Here is a 24,365-nt window from a genome sequence, read left to right as displayed (position 1 = left end):
AAATATATATATATATATATATATATATATATATATATTTTTTTTTTTGTCTGTCAATATGCTCCATCCAGAATTCCTTAAGTGTAAAAGTTTTAGTTTCATCTGGTTTAATGTCGTAAAAAATCTTTTGCTATCTGATTATTAATTGATTAATCGCAAATATAATTGACAGATTAATTGAATCGCAAAATAATCGTTAGCTGCAGCCCTCATTACTACATTTGTAAATTTTTCAGAGATTCAGCAAAAGACAGATTTGTAACTTTGGTCTGTTTTTGACTGAATGATTTCTTTGTTTTACAGAAAATGCCTAGATAGGGATTTTATTTTTTGATTTAGGAGAAAAAATAGGAAAGCTATTATTTTGATTTGTCTTCTTAAAGAGGGATAGCAGAGGAACGAGCTGTATGTCAGAGCTCATCTCCATCACTTCTTTATAGCAACGATCTACTCAGGTTTTTTGTAAAAATAAAGGAAACAGTACTTTGATTATCAGGGGGGACTAAGGACATAAGGCTTCAGGTGGCATTAGATGAACACCAAGAAAAAGAACAAACTGATACTGAAGAGGGTCTCTTTGCACTGAACTGCTTCTTACGACAATGTTTTCCCCATGTGCCTTTAAAGAGCAGCTAATAATTCCATAAAACACACAACAGATACCGTCCTCTTCTTTATTTATACCTGAAATAGCAAGTAGCATTTTCCTGCGGGCACCAAATGTAGTGATTCCTAGTTCCTTCAGGTCCTGGTCTGTGAGAGTCAGGAATGTCTGGAGATCGATCTGAAGAAGAAAAAAAAGAAATACGGATTTATTAGAACAATAATATATATTTATTTATTTAATAGACTTTAAAGACAATAGTTAAAATTTGAAATATTGCAACTTAAGTAAAACCTTAAATTATAGAAATATTTTAAAGAATTATTTGACCAACATTTGTTTTTTTAAATTTTGGCATGTTATTGTGGAATACTGAAATAATATCCAGCATTCTTTCACGCATCTCCAAATTTGACAGGCACTAGTAGAAACAAAATGCAAAATGTGGTTAACCTCTTTCCTAATATTTCTTCTGGATTGTCCTATTGTCATCAACTTCACCCTTCATCCTTGAGAATCTTGGGATTTGGACCCAAATTAAATATGCAATAAAGTGTAATGATGGGATTAATTTTCTGAGAAATATTTATATGTATAATTCTTTACTTTAACATTAAAAAAGTTCTTTCTTCAGTGTTTTTCTTGCTTAATTAATGGATCAAGTTAAAATTCAGCTTTAACATTTCTCAACATGTCATTAGTATTTGTTTCAGTAGGAGATGAGTTTCACATTAAACTGTTCAAACAAAGATGTTAAGAGCTGATTTTAACAGATTAAAATACTAAACAGTGAAAATAAAATTAGTAAGTGATTTACACAAATAAAGACCTTATAATAAAATAAATAGGACGACTGTCACAGCCTTCCATGTTCCAAAACCAAAACAACAAAGACATTACATCCACTTAATCATCCATTGCTTACCACTTAAATTATACATATGGATAAGTCACACGAGGTGCACAGGAGGTCATTACTGAAGTTTTTTAAAAAGGTTCATCCTCCTAAAACCACAGTGTGGCCAAAGCTTTGAAAGAAAAGGATTGATGGAACATTAATAGAACAGAGGAGGTGCACCAACTCTCTACCTCCTGCTGCTGGAAGATGTCGGTGTACTTCCCCAAACCCAGTTTGCTGAAGAGCTCAGGAAGGTCTGAGCCTTTCAGGGAAGAATTCAGGTTGCAGCCGTTGCTGCCAGTTACTGAGGAGATCGAGTCCATGTAGTTGCTGCTGCTGAGGTAATGCTCTGCAACTGCACAACCAAGAATGAGAGCAACCAATCAGAAAACAATTAGTTTAAACAAAATTATTATTATTATTTTTCTTATTTATTATTAATCATTTTAATTACTATTCAATTTAAATTCTTAACAAACCTTACTAAAATAGAACATTTCTAACTTAAAGTTACAAATCAGAAGCAGAAAAAGTTAACAGTATGAAGTAAAGAGGGTTTTAAACTCAGACCAGATTTGTTTTGCTTTCTCTTCGGACTGCTGACAGCAGAGGGGAACTCTGTGTGGTTCGGCAGCCCGTTCCCGTTTCTTTCCCTCCAGTTATCTGAGTCACTGCCACTCCCCACGCCTTCTCTGCTGCCAGATCGAGACAAAGACAGCGGAGAACCCTAAAACACAACAACATGAAAGGAGAACCAAAACATTAAGGGTTTCACTCAAAATATAAATAAAAAGGGTTAGAATACAGAGTAAAACAAAACAGAAAAAGGTCAAATTTAAATGAAACTGCATAGCCTTAAAAAGTCTAAAAAGATTTTTGATTTGATAATTTTCTAAGTCTGAGTCTTTTTTTTTTTACTTATTCTTTTTGTAAAACATATCTTTTCTTCATTACATCACCTTTTAACTTTGTTCAACTTATGAATTTTTTTGGTTTAAAAATGGTTAAATACAAACTAATAAAAAAAGAAAAGCAAACAAAAAATGTAATTTACAGCTTTTTGGGTGTGTAGAACATTTTGTATTTGGGACAGATTTAAAATGATCTATTCCAAGTTTTTGTTTCACCTGCTTCCTTAAAACCAGCTTCAGCACAAAGTTTGGTTTGTAATTTATAATGAAAATAAATTTATAAAAAATTCCTGTTTTACACACAAAGATATATAAAAAGTGATGTAAAAAATCTAGAAAATGTTGCTTTGAAATGTATGGAATATAAAATGTACCTCTGTAGGAATCTTGTCCATTACAACTGACAAGATGTAGAATTTTATTTCATTTAATATTAATTTATTTATGAAAATGTTGATCTTTTATTGTAGAGACTTAATCTTACAATAAAAACTTAGGGAGAAAAAAACATAATATCTTATATATAAATATAATAATTCAGTTAGCAAAAAGCATTCCTTGTTCATAAATAAAAAAAAACCAAAACTATTCTTTACTTATTAGATACTTTAAAAACTCCTGTACACATAAAACATAAGGCAGTCTTTTTTTAATTGACTGATTAACGAGCAAGATGTTTATCTTATTAAGTAATTCACTGTGAGACAATAGCAACAAGCCTAAAATTTAATTCGGTAGTTTGTCTTTAACGTGAAAAATTTCTATTCTAACTTAATCTGCAGCAAACATTATTATGATATTTCTCCAAAGCTTAAAATGTTGTAAATATGGGATGATGCTACTAATAAAACCTGAGTTTAATCTAAAGTTTCCATACATCTTTATCACGCTGCCAATACTTGTGTCTGGGATGTTAATGTTGGCTGTGTACCTCATAAGTGGTGCTCATGGTGGGTTTATATGAGACGTGATTGGCCCTCCGCAGCTCCTTGATGGTCTCAGCTGGCATGGATTTGGAAAAGCCCAGACCGCTCCAAGTGTTTGTTGGGGTTCGTACCTCTGTCACCACAGGCTTCTTTAACATTGCTATGAAGAACCACATCAAGCATAATACAGTTGAAGATTAAAAAAATGTGATTTGATATGCAAAAAACAATATTATGGTACATAATGCAGGATAAACTGACCTTTGGTTGCCAACAGCTTTTTTTGTTCATAGTCAAATGCCTAAAGGAAGCAGATCACAGTTTGATCTGCTTATGTCTCAGCACAGCTAAACACCATTTCTCCCGTTTTTTTTTATATATACCTGCATGTTGGCAAAAGAGGTCTGTGGTGCCAGTCTGATCCTCTCCCTCTCATTCTGCTGTGCTGCCCGTTCAGCTGCCCGCTCGCTCCCCGGCGCCCTCTTATCTGCCACAGGCCCGTCCGACGAGCTGGACTCAGCGTCCGACAGGAGACAGTCAGAACTGGTGGAATTACAGAGAAAACAATACAACAGTTTTCATTTGTTACTGTATGTGCATCTCATCTTTTCCTGAAGTTAGAAGATGTTGCTATGTGGATGCAGTTGGCTCTCCCAGTGACAATCCTGTCCAGGTTTAGTGTGCAACATGGCCCATGTGGCAGCCAACACCTTAAGTGGCTAAATCCTTGTTACTCTGCGGGAATAACTAACCATCTGTCATTTATGTAGCAACATCTTGACTTAATTAAAACAAAATCTGTAGATTTGTGTTTAATTTCAGCCAGATACCATTTTATCCCAATGAAAAACCTGTGAGGCAATGCCAAAGGAAGAGAGGCTTTGAATGATTTTAATAGACATACTGTAGATGGGAGTTCTTGGTGCCCTGCAGGAGCTCGACAGCCTGTCGCTTCCCAGATGACGTCTTGCACGAAGCCAGCATCTGTTTCAGTTCGCTGCCATTGGCTGAGTGAGAGGGGCTCCTCGGCATGCCCACTTCCACAAATGTGTCTGAGCCTGAAGGGAAACAAAAACATTCGGCCAAAATTAGGGAGAAAAAAAGCAAAACATGAAGAAACAGCTAAAATATTAGAGGACTGTGCATTCACCAAGCCACCCTATGTGTCGCACATATGTGTTAACATCTTAGTCAGATTCAGGATTAATTAAAAACACAGCAGCTGAGACGATGATGACTTCCATATGTTACTCATATGAAATGAACCTGCTCTATGCAACACCATGTGTTTGCATACTTGTAAACCATTTGACTTGCATTATTTCTCTAAGCTCAGACAATCCACAATGCAGGGGTGAGACGGACGGCCCAAGCCCATCCAAACATATCATGGGACACAGGAGGAGGTGAAAGAAAGTGGGGGGAAGTTTAGCAGTACGCACCAGGAAGGCGAGGTTCAAGCGGCTCAGAAAGCGGTTAGGAAAACCGAGCCGCGTGAGAGTGAACCTTTAAGGGCAGAACCTCACAGGAGGAAATGAAGGTCCTTTCTGAACCGCTAGGAGAGCAGCAGTTAATCAGTCTCCAGTGAAAAGAAATGCAGTGAACAAGGTCGGATGGACATTATAGAGGAAAAGGACGTTAGCTTTACACATTTCCCTCAGTGTGGTTTTCAGAGCAACATAAATCTAAAGTGGAAAACTGTGATTTGGACATTTATGTTTGGCTATGGTGGCTGGATTCCAGCAAAGAGGAGTTGAAAATTTTAACTGCTCAAAATTTCAGTCCAACCAAGGTCATGAAAACATATAAATCACCCTACTGCGCTAAACATATATAATGGTGGAATGGGAACAGGGCAAAATGTCATGAATGAGAGGCAAATTAATTAAACACAACAAACAGCATGAAGATGCATTAATGAATTAACTTTCCATAATTTTGGTGTTGTGATCATTTTGCACGCTTTTAGCTCGGGACTGTTGTATTTCTGTTTGAGGAATACCTTCATCTGGGTTGGATTTGCTTGACAGTGGCTCTGAAGGGTTGTGTCCGCTGGCCTCCTGGGCCGAGTCGCATGGCGCTGGACTTAAAACCGTTTCTGTGAGCGATGCTGGCGCTAATCTCCCATAAGGATGCTACACAAGGAGAGAGGACAACACAAAAATATAATAAATTATTTTGTACAAAAGTGTAAATGTTGAATAAATAAGAAACAAGGCCAACCTTGACATGTCCATTAAGAGCGCATTCAGGGACCCCGTTTGGCTGCTTGTCTATAGGGGCTAGGCCCGGCGGAGGAGATGGTGTGCTGTGTGTGTAACTCTGCACTCCTGACATTAGGATGCTGCTTAGAGTGGCCTGAGCTGCAGGGTGCAGCACTAGCTGTGACGTGAAGCCTGTAAGGAAAGATGAGAGAAACCGACTAGTTTGTAAATTTGGATGATCAACAGATTAAAAACTAAACTAAAGCAAAACCTCAAGAAAAAGTATTCAAAGGTAGCTCTTTATACAAACTTTGGGTGCTGGTGAGCGAGCTAGGCCACATAGAGGGGGGCGGAGTGGGGGTGTTTGGGTTGGGTGTCTGCAGCGGGCTCAGAGCTGAGTTTAAACTGTTCAAAACGGTGTTTGGAGTAGGAGATGTGGGGAGGGAATGGGGTGCTGTTGCACCTAAGAAACCTGTGGAGATCAAAGAGAAATAGAGAAAAAAAAAGTGAACAGATCAGTGGTGATCTTGTAAAAGTGCAGAGCCATATTTCCAGCTAATCATACGGTACGGTGAGGCCCTCAGAAAACAAGCTCGGTTTTCAAGCTATTTTACTGGAATTCCATCAAACTGCAACCAGACAGCAAATGAGAGGAAGGATTTCTTACATTTCTCCAAGGTTGTGGAAACAAAAGCATATATTCAGTGTATCCTCGTACCCAATAAACCCATGTTACTGAAAGCACCAACGATATGGAGCCTGGCGTTTTAACCCAAACACAGTGTATGAAAACAGAAAGAAACAGGTCTGTGGCTTTCATAAGGAGCTACTTTGGCTCCAGGAATAAGACCTGGGATTCTTCTGGCAGGCGGGCCTGTAATCTGAGGAAGAGAAGCATGTAGCAATTACTAAAGGCCAGGATGTGGCCATCCACAGCATAACCCCCGGGCCCCTGGGTTCAAATGAAACAGCAAAAAAAATGACCAATGCAGTAGGTTTCCCTTCACCAATTTACACATTTAAGCGAGCAAAGGAACCTTTTAACTAGCCACACACTTTATATCTTAATAATGATCAGTGAAAGTGCTGAATATGAGAAACTCTGACAAATAAATGGCAACAAAAATCTATATTGCTGACAGAACCTGCTTCCAATGAGACAAATACAAACATCTCACCTCTTTAGAACACAATATAAAACTACTGAATAGATTTTAAATAGTTTTTTATTGATGGAAAATCATTTAAAAATCATTTTTATTTTCAATAACCAGATGAAACCTTATTGAAAGATTAGATTTTCAGGTTCATCCAAACCTTTTCTGATTAGTGACCAGGTTACCACAACAACAGCTTTCTTTGATAATTGATTGATTGATTGATAGATTGATTGACATATTGATCTCACAGTGGAGAAATGTACTCTTTACATCAGCTCAAATAATCAAAGAAGAAGAATGTACCAAAGAAAGAAAAAGGTGCATGGAATATATACAGTATATACAGTGCGTCCACATATGACAGCTTTTTTCTTTTTAATAGTAGGATTATTATACCGGGTTATTGCACAGGGTGTTTACCCGGGTATTTATATGGATGGATATTTATATATATATTTATAGCACTGGATATCAAATATAGAGAAACAGTTATTGCACAGGGTTTCAAATGGTAAATTGCACATTATCCATTGCACAAGTTATTGCAGTTGTAGTGTCGCATTGTAGAGTCTGATTGCAGCACAAATGAAGACCTGCCTTCATTCATTGATGTGGGAACTGGTGTGGAGGAGCGTTGTTTTGAGGTGATTAAATAATTAATTATTGGTAAGAACAAAAACTATGTTCTGTGTTGGACATTTAGCAAAGCTGTTTCCTTAAAAGGGAACGCTCAACATATTAGAGCCTTGTTGCTCTTTCTGACCCTTTATCTTCAGGAGATGTATATTGACAAAAAATTATGTATGGTGAAAATAATAATAAAGTTTGAAGAAAACCTCATCAAAGATCAACGTTCTTCCAAGAAATAAATGTTCGTTTGGAGAATGAAAAACATGAATCAGGAAGAAAGTCACACAAAAGACATCCTGCACTGCAAATCCTTGAATCCTGAGCATCCTGCTTTAATAAAATCTAATTGTAGAGATAATGTGAATGTCTGGATCAAATTTTTAAAAGCGAAATTCCTAAATAATTTATTGGACATCTAAGATTACAGTCTGATGTTTTTGATTTTTTGTAAAGGGATACTAGAGAGATTTTTTTTTCTTACAATCCAACTGAGCCTAAAGCTATTGCATTATTTCCCTAATTTTCTTATGAATAAATACATTTCAAGAGCTTAATTAAAACCTTTGCTTGCTGCAGATGGAACTTTAAAAATCAAGTTTCTCACATTGTCATGGTCTTGTTTCTGTTGTGCTTTACTTTGCTCTATGTTTCCTAGTTTTATTGGTTTAATTCCTGTTTTGTTGTAATTTCTAGATTTATGTTAGTTCTCATGTTTTTCTGTTGTCCTCTGTTGCCCTCTTGTGTGTGTGTTCCTTTCCCCTTGGCTCCCTCGTTGTCTCCTCTCACACCTGCTCCTCATCTGCTCGTTAGCCCTGCCTTTGTCTCAGTCAGCTATATATTCTCTCCCTCTGCTGCAACTCCTTGTTGGTTCTTTGTCTTTGCTGTCTTCCCGTGTTGTTGTCTACCTACCTCGTCTCTCCCTGGCTCCTCATGTTTGGTTTCCCCACATGTCTTCATATTTCTGGTTTGCTTAACGTTATTAGTTGGATTTTTGGATTCCTGCCTTTGTTACTGTTTTTTCACCATTAAAACTGCAAGACATCTCCTCAGCCCCTCTGCATCTGGGTCCTTAAACCTCAACCAAACCCTTACACACATGAATAACAAAAAACAAATTTATTTTATGAGATACAAAAATTAAAACCTTTTTTGAAGAAAAAATTAACATACTTAAATGAAACGTGCTTTATTGGTAAAAAAAAAAAAGGGAAAATATAGAACGACTATTAAAAAAAGGGAATAGAAAACAAGTTAAACTATAGATCCAAAACCAGCTACAAAATTCTGATCTGTGTATCTTTAATATATCACATAAATAACACCAATAAGACCACATCTTCAAAATCTTACACCACAAATGGACCAGGATATTACAGTCTCAGTTACTTAAAGATTAACTCCTTTTCTAAGAGCCAAAGGCATTGAATTAGCTGCATTGTGATCAAAACCCAAAGCATGTTTTACATCAGTACCCACTGCTTGCAAACACATGCAAAATGCTTTGCAAAATGGTAAACACTTGCTGCACACGGATCACAATGGTGGGTATCAGTGGCTAAACACAATGACTCAAAATCTATTGCACTTTTGTCTGATGAATGAGGAAACCAATATAAGCCAGTTAAAGAAGCTGTGGAAGGTCAAGGTTTAGCAAGGAAATAGCGGAAAGCAGAGCAGAAAACAAAGAGAACATGTAAAAAAGGTGGTCTTTGAGGGGGGTCGTGGATGTAAATTTGAATAATTTAATAAATGGCGTCAGCATTTAATAGATGACATCAGCATCTCCGCTAACCGTGTCCTCAAACGTAATATAGGCTGTGCATTAAAGAAGTGTACAGAGTGCCTTTTGAGTGAAACTCAAAAAGTGTTAAAGAATAAAGATTTCCCCGTGAACTGGTTTTTCATTTTATCTTTTAAATTTGCATTCTTTTGTGTGTGTAAAGATTTTTTTCCAGTTGGATTCAATGAACCAACTCCACAAATACATTTTTGGATGAAATGAGTTTCTTTTTGGCCAAAAGGAGAAGGAGAGGCAGAAATTAGATGAGTCAATGTGTCATTGTCGCTGCTCCCGGTCAGCGCTGTGGTAACATCCCACTCTCTGCAGCCATAATCATGCTAAAGCTGGACCATGTGGCAGGACCTGGAAAACACTGTGTATTATGTTTTGTAAGTTTCTGCCGCGCAGCCTAGGTGAGGGAATCGTTCCTTTTAAATGAGAATTTTATCAATGTTTGCCCTCCACATAATCCCCTCTTTTGAACCTGCTAAAAGGAGTTTTCCTCTTCTTGGTGGTAGAAGGTTTATAATAGGCAAGCTTACAACAGAGAAAACCTCCTGGAGGCGATGGAAATGGCTAGTGAGGGGATAGGTGTGAAGACATGCCAAGCCTAGATCCGACATGCTAGGGGCTTTTTCTCTCCCCATTTGGCCAAGGAGGATGTGGCCTGTGATGTGGATGCGGTTCTGTGGCCTGACCAAGCGAGAAGACACAACGATGTGGCCAAATGACATATTGCAAATACTGTTTGCTCAGGATGAACTTCTTTCTTTGATTTTATTTCTTTTTATACAGCAGTTTTACTTTTACCTTATGTCTCTATAGCCCTTTGGGACTCTTCTAAGTCTTTTGCCTTACTTTTGAGTATTAGTTTTCTCAATTTTTTATTTTGAGCTTTAAGTATTAGCTTTTTTTCACGTTTTAATGTTATATTATCTATAGAACTATTCTAGTTAAACTGAATCCTTGTTTTTCCTTCTTTGGTTTTTATTTTCTACTTGAAGAATTTTGTGTTTTGATTTTGCCTTACGCCTGTTATTAGTTATTGTCCATTATTTTTGCCATATTAATTTGATGTGTTTACCTTTTTCAGTTATCTTCTAGTCTATTTCTTTTGCATATTTCTTGGTGTTTTCCTCTGGTTATGTCTTTACTTTCATGAGTGATTATTTCAATATTATTGGAGAGGTTCTCTTGTGTGTTTTACATTATGTTTCCCCATAATAAGTTTTTCCTGAGGCAGAGCCTCCAACTAATTAGTAGATTTCATTCACCTTAGTGGTTTTTCATTTAGTTTCTTGGCAATTGAGAAATATAGATATAATCTAAGTTGAAAAGTTCTTAAAGTGAACAGAGCTGTTTATCGCCTCAAACATATGCTGATGCTAATTCTGCTTGAGCAAGAAAACCTGTGCTCCTGCTATTTTGTGATTGTTTGTGGGTCAAATATGAATGGATGGCAAGAAATTTAGAGGAACAGCACCATAAAATATCATGTGGATTCTGATGGTATCTGTGTGTGCGTAAAAGCCACCTGTAGAGAAGAATTCTGCAGAAAGCATCAAGATCACAGTTTGAAGACATCTGTAAAGCCATAGGTCATTTAGCTGAATGCAGACAGGAAGTAGAACTGATTTATGAGGAGACTTATCATACGGTCAGGAAATTTCTACACTGTGTAACTCATAAAAGAAAGACATCGTATTTCTTTAAAAAGATTTATATTTTCTGCATCATGGAAAAAAAACATCTGGAATGCCACCAGAAGAAAATAAAAAAGAAAAAAGAATTTGGAGAGGATTGTTACCCAGATTACTCAGCCCCAGGCCAGCTGAGGTCAGGATGTCCAGGCCGACAGGGCAAATGAGGGATGGCGATGGACCATTATTGGGGGGATTCAGTGCCAGGGAGGGTGAAGAGGAGGACACCCCATTGCTTTCAAGACCCAAGAGGAATTTCCGAGCTTCGTACATGTTGACAGCATTTCTTTCCACACTCTTCACGATGACCGACTAGGAGAGAAAGCAGAAGATCAAAAATAGTCTGGAAAAATAAAAAAAATAGTAAAAAAGAAGGAAAGGAGCAAAGGATGAGGGGAAGTGAGGGCATGAGAAAGAAGAAAAAAGAAAGATCATTTGGAGGAGTGAGGGAAAGATAGGACAGGGAATGTTGGCAGAAAAGATAGGGAGTCTGAGGGAGACTAAGGGGGGAGACAACAAGAAATAGGAGGAAGGAAGAGGGAATTAAGAGCAGATTAGAAGGATAAACATTAAGGGAGTGTGGGAGAGACATGGGAGCAATGTTCGAGAGAAGGCATTTTTACATCAGCTGCTAAAAATCTATCGCCTATCTATTTTTCTGATATGAGAAAATTTGGAAATAACTGAAGTTCTCAATGTCAGATAAAATGAAAACATTTTATCTCCAAAAATTGCTGCATTACTGGAAACCCCGCCCAATTTTAAATATTAAAATAACCTAGACACAGTGTTCGCTGACTTTGACTGTTTTGAGCGCTTGAAAAATGATTCCCAAACACAATCCCCCTCTGTCTATTTAATAAACCTGCCCAGGCACCAGGAGCCCTGAAAGTGCAGCCCACACTTAAGCAGACCTTTAAGGGGACTGCAATCACCTCGTTAAAATACTTAAGTGAAGGGTTCCTGTGTGGGTATGCCCTGGGTCACTGTTTACCCTGGCACCTCTGCAACAGTCCCTGCAGATCTGTCTGCTCTGGGCAAGGAGCCCTACCTCAGGGCACCGCAAAGAGCCTCGTCAGTACTTTAGCTAGGTGCTGAAATATCATTAGAAATATTAAACGTTGTTGAGAGGCGGAAGGTGAGTAAGACTAAAGGCATTTTTTAAATCTAAAGCAGGTGGTGATTGTTTTAACAGACAATAAATCACAGTGTGGAATAAAGTTATTGCAAAAGAGCCCAGCATGCTGTTATAATGTATAAAAAATTGTCAATTTAGACAAAAAAAAAAGGTCAAAATAAGCTGGTCTACTCTTATGCAGAAGAACTGAGAAAGAACATGAACAAACTTCTCATCAATCAGGTGGAACATGCTTGGCAGCCTGTTTGCAAAGGAGACAGCTGGCTCCAATTCCCTGCAGTGGCAGATGTCTGTTTGCCAGAGCTCTTCCCACTATTGCTACTTGGTTCCAGTTTTTGCTCTTTTCAGCTCTATTAAACAATAATAAAATGCAGCAAGGCAATTTTATTTATTTATTTTGATGCCACATTGTGACAGCTGGTGGAAAGTAGTATGAAAATGCCACAGTGGCTTTTTGTTTCTCTGCCTCTGCTCAACATTGCATGAGATCAAATGTGACATAAGCTGCCTTTTTCCCATAGGGAAAACTAATATAAACTAATAGAGGCTGCCCTCTCGTTATTAAAGTTTCCTTGTATGTGACTTACGTAGATGTAAATGATCAAACTTATGTAATCTAATAATTATAATTATTATTCTCTAAAAATAAAAATAAACCAGTTTTTAATGAATGGTTTACGAAAAAGTGCCTTTTAATTATTAAGATACATAATATATCCTAAAGGAGAGTAATAATATAGAGAGTAACAATATAAGGCGAAATATAAAAAAATATATTATGTTTCAGAGTTTGTTGAGAACTAAAATGCAGAGGTAAGCACAATTATGAAACATCAAAGTGCTTCAAAATAAATTAATAAATAAAAAAGGCACGCCAGGGTGCTAAATTTCTTTGATCAGATGGGCACATCCATAAAACTTAAGCAGACCATGAAATCCTGGTAAAATCATAATGAACTAATACACAAAATTAACATTTACCTCTGCTTTACATTGGATTTTCATCCATACAATGTGTGCTGGTTGGATATTTTCTCTTTTTTTTTTTGGAGAGCTTTAATAAATCCAATAAATATTTGCATATGAATAGCCCACTAGACCTGAAATACTTCAACAACCATTTCATGGTCAAAGTTATTTGTCTTCTTTTTTTGCCCAATATAATGCTTGGTTTGAACTTCAGGATTCATCCTCACCGACTTGAACTGTCTAAATGCATAAAGTTGTGGTCAGGTTATCCACAGTTTGGTTTGTCAATAAGAAATCAAACAAGTGTGTTAATACAGTAATACATTTAGAATATAGGTAATCAGACACAATTATTTTTTTTAGCACAATGGAAAGTGCAGCTCTGAGGAGTCCCACAATGTAATCAAAAAGCTAGCAAGATTATAGAGCCAAATAGCTAAAGATAATCTTTTTGGAGGGATAATGTGTTGTGCCATACCTTGCTGGGCTGCTTTGGCTTCGGTTTTATGCTGATGAAGACATCCAGTTGCTCTATTAGTGCTGTAATGCACTGAGGTTCCACCTCAATGTCCTCTTTGATGTCAAACATTAACACTAAAGGCAAGCAGCCCTGTGAAAGAAAACAAGAAAACAAGACATAACCAACTGCAATAGATTCTGCTACACTGTGAGCATCACTGCTTAACACTATACTTGTTGTCTATAACCTTTTTGGGTACATAAATTATACACGTTCTCAAAACTGCAGTAAACGTTCCTTTATAATCTACCATTTATAGGCCGATATACCCATGTCGTTAAATATGAGTTTCATGGCTGGATTCGATGCTTCATAGCCTGCGGGAAATTCCGACAACGTAAATCTCTTCTGCACGATCACTACCACAAGCACCACAGAGATCTGTATTTTGGGCTCACAACTGGACAGCTCTCTAACTGAGTGTGGGTGTAATTAGCAGCAGTCTATAGAGGCAGGTTGGCTCTGACAGGGCCCTCAAACTTGAACTGTAATCTACTGTCTGGCCGAGAGGCAGTAATCTATATAGGCCAAAATCACAAAGCCATTAGACTGTGGGTAGCAGTCCTTTCCTTTTCTGCTGTGTTTACTTTCCCTTTTTATCCTCTATGTGCCATTAGTCCTCTATATTGATCTTCTCTATGCTCATACTTTCTTATATGACCCATCCACTGTTAAGGAACTGAAAGAAAAGATGTGTCGTCTTGTGTGTTCTTAGAAACAACGCCGCCACTGTCTAAGCATCTATGGGACCAACAGGGAGACCACATAGAAAGACATGCACTTTTTCCGAATGGTTACATCAAATTACGGATTCCTAAGCAACAACGAGAAGCTTACAAAAGGTTTACAACAGAGAAGTCCTGACTGGTTTAGCAGAAGCTCAAGCCACTAGTGATTAAACAGCCATTACATTTACACTTTTGTGAAACAGACTTCTTATTATGCTCTAAAGTTATTATTGGGAAGAGTAGTGGTTGTGGGCAACAAGACATAAATGGCCACTGAGCATTTTTAACAACATGAAAAAAATCACGAGGTACTACTTTTGATCCAATACAAGAATGGTAACAGAGCATTTCTGAAGGGGAAATATGCGGATGAATTCCAACCGCAAGCAGGCCAAACCTTTATCATTAACTCCAATTAGAAAAATATGTATATGAACACAACAGGAAGCCCAGAAGCCAAAATCAGCTAGACAGGGTCCATTCTGCATGCAGGTATGTGGCTAAAACAAACAACACTATCTAACTGTCAAAAATCGTTTTCCATTTTGGAATATTTCAGCAGAGAAAGGAGAGGCAAGCAAACCTCTCTCAAGGTTATTCGGGATCCCTGAGGCAATCATGGTTCAACCCCCACCCCAGCCGCCCAAACTCTTCACTCCATTTAAAAACCACGCATCACTCAGCTCACCCTGATAATGTAAATGAGACAGAGGCATCTATTATAGCTACCACAAAGTCGAAGGAATCTGTGTATGTAAGGAATATGCTACCACTAGCATCTCTAAACCACAAAACAAAGTTTAGTTTGAACTAATCAATTTCAACAATTGGATTGGATGTCAGCAGAAAAAAAAAAATACAAAGAAAGAACTTACCATAAGATACTGCCGTGCTAGGCAAACAGATTCGATGGTGCCCTGAATGTAGACTGTGGATTTTTTCTGGGGGCCATTGGGGTCGGGGAAGTGGATCTGGGCTCCCGTTCTCTGGGTTATGTGTTTGATGTTGCTGCCGTTGCGTCCCTTCATGAAAAGGTGGTGTTGGGGTGCAATGTCCAAGTGGGTGGTGATGGAGATGGTGCTCGCTAGACTTCCAGCCAGGTGTTCCAGCAACAGAGCAGTACCTCTCTGGGGAAATAGGGATGGAAATGTCAGCAACACAAGGAACCTTAATTATTTCTGATAATATGGAAGGTCCCATAGAAACATTTCAACTCCTCATGTTTGTTGTAGGTATGATGTGCTTTCAGTCTATACTTTATAGGGTGTTATAATGGGTTTAATATCAGTATTTCAATTCAAAAGTGACTGCTATTACATTTTTCAAGCTTTTATTTCTCTTAATGTTAATAAATTGGGCTTAAAGGTAATGGGAAATTTAAACTAAACTTCTAAAAATCCCAATGACATAATTTTAATAATATCCGATTGTTAATAGGTAGTAATCAAATAATACCTCATCAGTATATTGATAGTCTTGTAAAAAAAAATTTTTTTGCTCTAGCAGTTAAGCCAAAAAACACAACACCACTTAGTAACTCCTAGAAAAAGAATAAAAAAAATCAAACACTTACAGTTAAGTCGACTTATTCTTTGGTGGCTCTACTATCTGTCTCCCTGCAAGCCATTTTCAATGCTTAACAGGAATCTACACACTGTAGCCAGCAAATGAATACAACCCAAAGTGATTTTGGCTACCCCTGAAAAGTTCTCCGAGGGTCTTGCACTACCACACAACATAGCTTACATATTCTTGCAATACTTTCTAACCTCCATCTGGCATGCGCCCCAAACCCTAAAACCCAACCCATCAGACCTACCCTGAAGTCAGGGATTATCCTTGAATACACTTCCATTTTTTGCACTGCGAACAATATAATGCTTGTAGGTCTGTTGTGCAGAAAATAAAAAAATGAGCCAGAGGATAGAAATAAATGAACAAAGGATAGACATTTAGGAAAGGCTGAGATATTGCTGTAAACCTAGCAAAAAATGTTGCTGGGTATAGCTGACCACGTTTCCAGCCTTGTGATATTCTTTCCATAATATCATAAGACTGCTGGTTGGATGTAAGACAGAGGTACTTTGTAGAAGCCTGCAGATAGAATGAGCAGGAAGGAAGAATGAAAGTGGGAGGATTAGAGGAGCATGCCAAGCAGAAGAGAGCGGCAGTGGCGGAGTGGTGAGGGAAGGTGACTGTGGTCAGTGTCCCTGCTGGAGGAAGGACTACGAAACAGTGCTTCTAGAGGTAAATTTAAATGGCTTTTTTAAAAGCCACCTAGCTGGTGAAGATTCTTAGTCATCCAGGTCATAGTCATTCCAAAAAGTTAAAAAACAATCCATTGGACTTTGTTTGATTACATTGGAAACAAAGTCCAGTGAGTTGGGTTTTTTTTTAAACTTTTTTTTGGAATAAAAGCCACCTACAAACCTCTTAATAGCATTTGCGCATCAACCTTTGTCCTTTGTCGACATTATTTTCTCTTTCTTTTTGATAAAAAAAACTCTTTTCTGCCTCTTTCACTACAACAGTTCATGATCATTTCTCGTCTCCTGTAATATTGATACCTAAAAATACAGTGTCAATGAACATGACACAGTCGTTAAAGAACTTATGGATTTGATGCTGTGATCAGTGATCAGCTCCAAAAATCCGGACAGGTATATGTCTAGTAAAAAGTATGTAAGAGTAAGAGTGGAAGGACATGGTATTTATAAATGGTTACAACAGAAGGCCAGTCTACTGCAGGGCATTGCAAAGACAGGGAGAAATACAACCATGCACACACACCTAAGAACAATTTAGAGATGCTAATTAACCTAACAGTCATGTTTTTGGACTTGATGGAAGCCAGAGTACCTGGAGAGAACCCAAGTATGCATGAGGTGAACATGCAAACCCCATGCAGAAAGACCCTGGCCCAGGAGTCAAACACAGGACCTTCTTGCTGCAAATGAACAGTGATATAAAGTGCCCCCATGCCATTATCATCATGCTACCATACCATCTGGGTTTAATGTAGTTTTCTGTGTATCCTTTTCTAAAGCATATATTTTAAATGTTATATTGATTTTTTTTTATAAACATGTCACAAAAAATGTTATAGGTAAGCACAGTTTTGTTGTGGGCATTCTTGCATTCTTTTGTTTTGTTTATATCTATATCGAAATTCTTTTGCATCGACCAAAATAAAGAAATATATTATGATATACGATGGGCCATTAGGTTTTTAGAGACCTTGGGCCTCATGCAAGAAGTGTTCGTACAAACGGATTCGTTCTTAATTTGTTCGTACAATGATTCAGGAAAAAATGCAGTTTTTACCATTTTTCTCGTATTTTTAATCTTCTCTCAGGTAAGAACAAATTGTATGAGTGCTACAGACTTGTCGTTTGCAGTCTTGCACAATCAATCAGCTGTTATCCAAACCTCGTTTTTCACTAAATGACTAGATTTCTTGTTAGTTAGAAGTACTTACCCATTTTAAAAGGCTACATCAATATATATTATGCAACTGCAGTTTTAATTACATTTCAATTTGCCGATGAGAGAACTATTGGTCACTACACTGGCAGCTGGCATATTAGTATCTATGGTACATTGGTTTAGTTGTTGTCATTTCGGCTGAAGAACGGTCAGTCAGTAACCTCTGTGTGAGAGTAGCCTACTATTGAAATAACATCTGGAACAGAAAATGGAAGTTCAGAAAGCGGTTGTTAGAAACATTTTTAACAGTGAGACATGCATACAGTTCACTTCCTAACGTGGCGCCTTGGCTTTGTTATTACAGAACATGTGGAATGTTTGGGTTTGGGTCTGTCTGAATTGGTCCAATTAGAGTTTGACCATTTTTATTATGCTTTGTACTAGATGAAGAGTGAGATGAAGGGATGACAGATGTGGTCTGGAGATGTACAATAAATGTTTGTATATTTATGAAAAGGAGATTTTGCTGCATGTTGTGCTTGATGGTTTATGGCAAACTCATATTAAGCATTTACAGTTAATGTTGCACTTCTTCCCCTCACCATTAGTTCCATTGACTTTTGTGGATCAATTGATTTTTCTCTTTACTAATATTTTTCTTTTTTCTTTTTCTTTTTACCTATTTAACAGTGCAACCAACAGGCAACACCTAATTTACAGCTCTTGTAATTTATTCCCTATGCTTGGACTTTACTGGTCCTTAATATTTACCAACAAAGTTTTTCATATACGTCTCGATTCCTTTTTTTTTACCTTCTTGTTGTTGTTGCATGAGGCCCAATACTGAAAATTTGAAAGTGGCAAGGAGCACATTAACCAAGGAGGAGACCTATGATAACTCTGGAGGAGCTGCAAATATCAACATATCAATATCATCTGTTAGTTGCGTATTCCACAGTAAACACCACCCTGATTGCGATTGGTAATGACAAGTTGGTGGCATTAAATATGCCTCGGGATGCATTTCTACAGCTGGAACGCTACTGAATAAAGATATGCAGTGATTGATGTGAGCATTCTCTTAAGAAACTCAACTTCTGATATTCTGTTTTGTGTATTTGTCATTTTTGTTTTACAGCACTAGCGCCCTTTATTTAAAATTAGGCTTACAGGAAATTGCGTTTAGAGGAGACTTAAGCCTTTGTAAATGGATTGTGTGCATTTCCATAGCACTGCGACAGGGTCCCAGGTCCTGATAGTCTTTGAGGGTTTGTTTTGATAAGAAAGACAAACTTCTTTTTACATTATGTTACTATGCACCATATTTCTGAAGGGGGAGATGGATTTTATATGCAAAATTTATATGCAACACAGTAAACTGTGACTGTGACCATACTGCAATATGTTCTGGCCTAAGCTGTTAATATATTTTGATAAATAAAAAATGAATTTCATGCTAATGTTAGCTTTTCACTAGAGCAACAATTGAAGGCAGCAACATGGTTTAAGTCTTAAATCTTTAGAGAATAATTTAGTTGATGTGCTCTACGAGCATTTTAGCAGCCATTATTGAAAAGTTTCAAATGTTGAAAATGCTTTTTGCATGGCAATAAGACATTTTTTGATATATTTGTAAAAAAAATGAGGTTCCAGTTCTGGTTCAGGTTATTAAAACAACAACAACAACAACAACAACAAAAATCATAAAAACCCTCCACCATACAAACCCAAAAGCAAAACTGCAGGACTTTGCTCACCTTTACAGCACTGACGTTATTCTGTGAACCACGGACAACTCCGGTGGCCCTGTAGAGACGTGTTGGGGGCTTGAAGGAAACTGTGAGGTTGTATGTCTGTGAGATGTGTTGCACAGTGGGAGAGCTTGGGTCAGACTGCATGATGGCGGGGAGTTCGAAAGACAGCACGAGAGGTAGCAGCTCCTGTAAGATGATGGAATAAGTGGAATAATAAAAAAACAATGACGGCGACAGCCTTTGCATGCTCAAAGCCTGGCACATTCTGACCTTATAACAGCTGACAGAAAACATGACATAATCATAAGCAGATTTTGTAAACAAAAACTAACACAGGTGCAGAATAACAGTGTGCACCCTAACATGTTGTCAAACAGACTTAAAAAGAAAAAAATTGGAGGTAAAGTAAAAACAGCAGGGAAAATGGTGGTTTCTTTTCATTTTTACGGCAACTGACACAGGGCCTCCTTTTAGCCGTAGGTGACAAAACTTTGCATGTAACTCTGTCAGTTCAATCCAGACAAGGTAATGAAATAAGACTGAAAAGTTCTCATGCAGGGAACTGTGGTGGTACTGCCAGTTTCATCACTAACACGCAAGCAGACCACTGCCACAGCAGGCCATGAAAAACATTAGAGCTCCTGAGCCCATTAAATATTATGTCTACAAAGATGTTCAAAATTACATTTACGATAACACAAAAAACAGCAGTCATTAGCCTATTCCTTCTCACAGATTAAGGAATAAAACCCAAGGAACAGAAAAAGAGATCGGATCCTGCTCTCTGTATTAAACATATCTCTCAAATACAATAGACATTGACAGGACGGCTTCACTCATGCATACACATGCATATGCATGCATGTGGGAGAAAATACACTGGCTTATATTCATACAGATTCAAACTGAAAGAGATATAGAAATACACAAAAACTGATGAACACTCGCACACAGTTATCTAAACACTAACTTTTGGGCAGAGCGCCACCATGGTTTTGGCTGTCAGTGTAGGGCAAGCAACATGAATTGCTCTGACCAAAGAAATGTATCCCTGATCACTCCCATATGCTCTTGGCCTTACATTTATATCACGTTTCAGCAATCCCTCTCTCAGGGCTCCAGAAATGTAGGTCAGGATGGAAGGATAAGCAAGAAAAGACAAGCAGTGAGCAGCAGGAGTCAGGCGCTGAATGAAGAATAGACCAATTTTTATGGCAGAGCTGACTTAAGCTCTTTTTCCTCCAAAAAAAGTCTACAAAGCAAATAGTTTCACATGGGTTCAATCAAAGCCACCACTTTAAAGGCCTTATTTTTACTGACACGAAAGGGAAAAGATGAAGAAAAATGAAAATGTCCTGAGGTAAAGCAACTGGGCAAAGCTTTCATCACCTGAATGTCCATTCCACCACCAAATGAACAAGTGGCATGTTACAAACTGACGCAGAGCTCACCCTAAGATTGGTTTAGGAAAACAGGACGCTTTAAATTCCCTGGCATTATATCTACATGTTCAATAAACACCAGGAAAGGTGAAGCAGATTTATTTATAAAGCACATTTCAGTAGCACAACAATTCAAAGTACTGCACAATAGAAAATATCTATATATATATTGTAGTATCATACAGAAAACACAAAGAGAATAAAAATAAATTTTTTCCATGGTTATAATTAAAGATAAAAGTGATTGATAGGGGCAGAGCAGTGGTGCAGAAGTTAAGCACACAACCCATGTACAGAGTTTTTTGTCACAGGTTCAAGTCCCGGCCTTGAGACCTTTGCTGCATGCTTTTCCCCTTTCTCTACTCCCATTTCCTGTCTACCTACTTTGAAAAATAGCAAAAATAAAGGCCAGTCAAGCCTAAAATATTCTTAAAAGAAAAAAAAAGGACTGATAAAACATGAAACAGAAGTTGGACAGAAAACTTTAGATAGCAGAGTCAAATCCTCTAGGTTTAAAGCAATTTGGGGTTTCAGTGCTTTTAAAGTTTTGTGGGAGTTTATTCCACATCAGTGGAGCATGAGAACTAAAAAATTAATAATTTTAGGCAGACCTGTGAAGAAACAGTTGCAGTAATAAATTTTGCTAAAGATAAACGTATATTAGTTTTCAAAGATCCTGCTGGGACCTTAGTCCTTTAATTCTAGTGTTCAGTGTTCAATAGATGATAGAAGGCTGACTTTGTTGATGTCTTTATGTGCCTTTGAAGGTTCTGGTCCATTACCATCACTTTTTGGTCAAGAAAAAATTCTTAATTCAGTTGTACTTTGATTTAGCTGAATAAAATTCTGACACATCTATGTACAGATTTCTTCTATCAATTTGCCCAATGATTAAAAGGGTTCATAGTACAGCTCAGTGTCATCTGTATAGTTATGGTCACTTCTGTTGCTGTATATTAAAATGTAAGTTGGGTGGGGGGCATGTAGATAATGAACAGGAGGGGTCTAAGATGGGGATCTCTGATGTAAAGTTATCTGCTGACAGTTTTCCCTATATTTTAATAAAATGGAGCGAACACTACAGTAGTGTCCAGCAATACCTGGAATGTGGTTCTTCCATAGTTTGCATTTATATGGATGTCGGTAAACACCTTGACAAAAATAGTTTCTTTACCGGGGTCAGAATGGAAGCCTGACTGGCAGATGTGGAAGTATTGCCAGAAGGATGTTTCTCACCTTTGAAACAGCTTTTCTGTTATCTTATTGATGAAGGGGAGGTCTGAAGGATTGATTTTCCAGACAAAAATCCAATATTCAATAAACCATGCTATATATGGATTATTGGCAGATATTTTCTCTGTTTGGTTATACTTGACAGTTTATGGCTTTCAATCTTTTTCTTTCCTATCTTTTATCCTTTTGAAAGAGAAAAAACTTGCAAATTAAAATTCTGTTTTACTAAGTCAAGTTCAGCAGTCTATACGTTTTGTATATACCTTTTGAAATGTTGAAATAAGAACACAGGCGCTTCTCCATTATTTGCAGCACAAAAAGGGTTTTTCACCACCATTTACTTGCCACGTTTTCTCTAACGAAAACCTGGTGTATCCTCATTTCGTTTACATGTATGTTATAAATGTATTTATATTTGTTTCTTTTCTAAATGCAGCAGATTTGCAGAAGCTTGCGGAATGACCTCCTGCAGCACATACTTCGCTCAGCTGCTTTCACAAGCAAACTCAGTGCTGTTGATTCTGCTCAATTCACAGAGGAGGATTGTGTTTGTTGTAGACACGTGTGTAGTGATGAAATGCAGCTAGACTTAAGAGAGGTAATAGAAACCCCTGAAAACCAGCAGAGGTAGTCCTCGGTTCACTAAGCTGGCTTCTATTCAGACCCAAACTGGAGATGAAGGGAAGGTGAAGAAAAGGGAAGGTGATGGAGTTGCCAGAAAAGATTAGGCTCATGCTTTTATTGTACAACTAATCAGTTAAAACGGTTGGAACATGAGCTCTCTTCTTCTTTAGTATTTTGGGGGGAAAAATTACATTTTAGGCCTATTTCTTTTTTATTATTATGTTATAGGCTTTTGGAGCCAATGATCCAATCCTTACATCTTTTTGTTTTTTATCTTTCATTGAAAAAATGTTTTATTTTACAAACATGGTAAAATTCTCGAATTTCACTTGTTTTGCTGAGTGGTGCGAATTAATAATTTTTCATCATCTACTTCTTAAAAAATATCTTCTTAAGATATAAATTTCTTATCAATTAGTAAATTACTGGAATCCAATGTTTACGCTTTTGTCCACTTTTGGTTATATTTCTAAGAGTGGATCATTTGCACTGCAATTTCCATTTTAACAGGAATTAAATTTTTAATAATAGTGTAAAACAAGAGTTTCAACTTTAATCAATTCAGTTAGCAAAACATTGTTTAAAAAAACAGTCTTGTGTTTTTTCGAAATATAATTGTCATACATTTTATTTATACTGTAGTCCAAGGACTACATTCACAACTAAATAATATTTTCATACCTTCCATTAAAAAATTAAGCAGAATCATCAGTATAGATTACTCTACACAGAAGCTTTGTGCAAACTCAAGTGAAAATTTATTTCAGTGATTCATTTAATCCAAAAATAATAAAACCTTTAGCAATTGCTTTGTTCTCCATCATCCAGACAGTTTCTGCATAGTCGTAATGAGATGATTGTTCTTGTTAAGCTGGAAGACAACTTATGCTAAAGAAAAAAACTACAGTTAACTCTTTCAACACTCCCAGTGTTGGCACTCTGGTTTACAGTTCTGATTCCTACTTATGATCCATAATTTTGTATGAAAAAGAAGGATTAAAGTGATGCCAGTATGAAATAAAAAATAATTTGCAGTAAATACAATCAATTAATCTAATTGTATGTCCAGTATAAACTAAGTAAAAATAACTATTTGAGCAAAGAAAAGCATGACAATAGTTGCTTTTTTACTCAATAAGATTCAATTGAGTTTTATAAGGATTAAAAAAGTGCAACTTTTTTTAAGTCTGCCAGGAATGAGAAATCCCTGCTTAAAATTCAGGGTGGAGTACGGTATTCCCTTTAGGCAAACTGGCTAAGCTCCAACTTACCCTTATTTTTACACGAGCTGCCTCCACGCCTGCTGGCTGTCCTGCAATGGAAACCTGTTAACAATAAAAATATTGAAATGAGATAGGCAGTTATGGCAGCAATCAAAACTGAATCAAGTCCGAGATATATATAAGATAAAACCATATTTATATATAAGCAGCCACAACTTGGATAACTGACTTTTAAATGGAGGGCTTAACACTCAAGGTCTGTTTAGAACAAGGCAAATAACTCCCTTCAGCTCTCAATGGAACAAAAACAGCACTTCTAAACTAGAATAAATAAAACTAAATAATGATTAGTGACCATAATCAGTTAATTTCTAGCTTGATCTGCCTAAACTGAAAACTGAAAATACTGTTTATCTAATTAGTGAGTGAATCATACATAAATGCTTCAAAGATCTTTTATGTGAGGTTCATTCTGTCACATGAGAACAAGAGAGA

At 37.1% G+C, this 24,365-nt stretch overlaps 1 protein-coding gene across 1 annotated transcript in view; it reads right to left on the bottom strand.

Moving 5' to 3' along the window:
- bicc1 (BicC family RNA binding protein 1) overlaps positions 1-24,365 on the bottom strand; it is a 91,596-nt gene that overhangs the window by 4,715 nt on the left and 62,516 nt on the right. Inside the window, exons 6-20 of the mRNA XM_015374612.1 lie at positions 23,919-23,972; positions 19,352-19,534; positions 15,044-15,295; positions 13,399-13,530; positions 10,921-11,125; positions 5,854-6,015; positions 5,563-5,735; positions 5,342-5,474; positions 4,244-4,397; positions 3,723-3,882; positions 3,601-3,640; positions 3,345-3,499; positions 2,073-2,229; positions 1,694-1,857; positions 685-784 (exon numbers count right to left, since the gene is read on the bottom strand). Coding sequence (XP_015230098.1) covers positions 685-784; positions 1,694-1,857; positions 2,073-2,229; positions 3,345-3,499; positions 3,601-3,640; positions 3,723-3,882; positions 4,244-4,397; positions 5,342-5,474; positions 5,563-5,735; positions 5,854-6,015; positions 10,921-11,125; positions 13,399-13,530; positions 15,044-15,295; positions 19,352-19,534; positions 23,919-23,972 — 2,224 coding nt within the window. The remainder of the gene's footprint in view (positions 1-684; positions 785-1,693; positions 1,858-2,072; positions 2,230-3,344; positions 3,500-3,600; positions 3,641-3,722; positions 3,883-4,243; positions 4,398-5,341; positions 5,475-5,562; positions 5,736-5,853; positions 6,016-10,920; positions 11,126-13,398; positions 13,531-15,043; positions 15,296-19,351; positions 19,535-23,918; positions 23,973-24,365) is intronic.

The sequence above is a fragment of the Cyprinodon variegatus genome, unplaced genomic scaffold (assembly GCF_000732505.1).
Source record: "Cyprinodon variegatus isolate N-32 unplaced genomic scaffold, C_variegatus-1.0 Scaffold106, whole genome shotgun sequence".
Classification (NCBI taxonomy): Eukaryota; Metazoa; Chordata; class Actinopteri; order Cyprinodontiformes; family Cyprinodontidae; genus Cyprinodon; species Cyprinodon variegatus.
The sequence above is the reverse complement of the archived record's forward strand: the minus strand, read 5'-3'. Positions and strand labels throughout refer to the sequence as shown.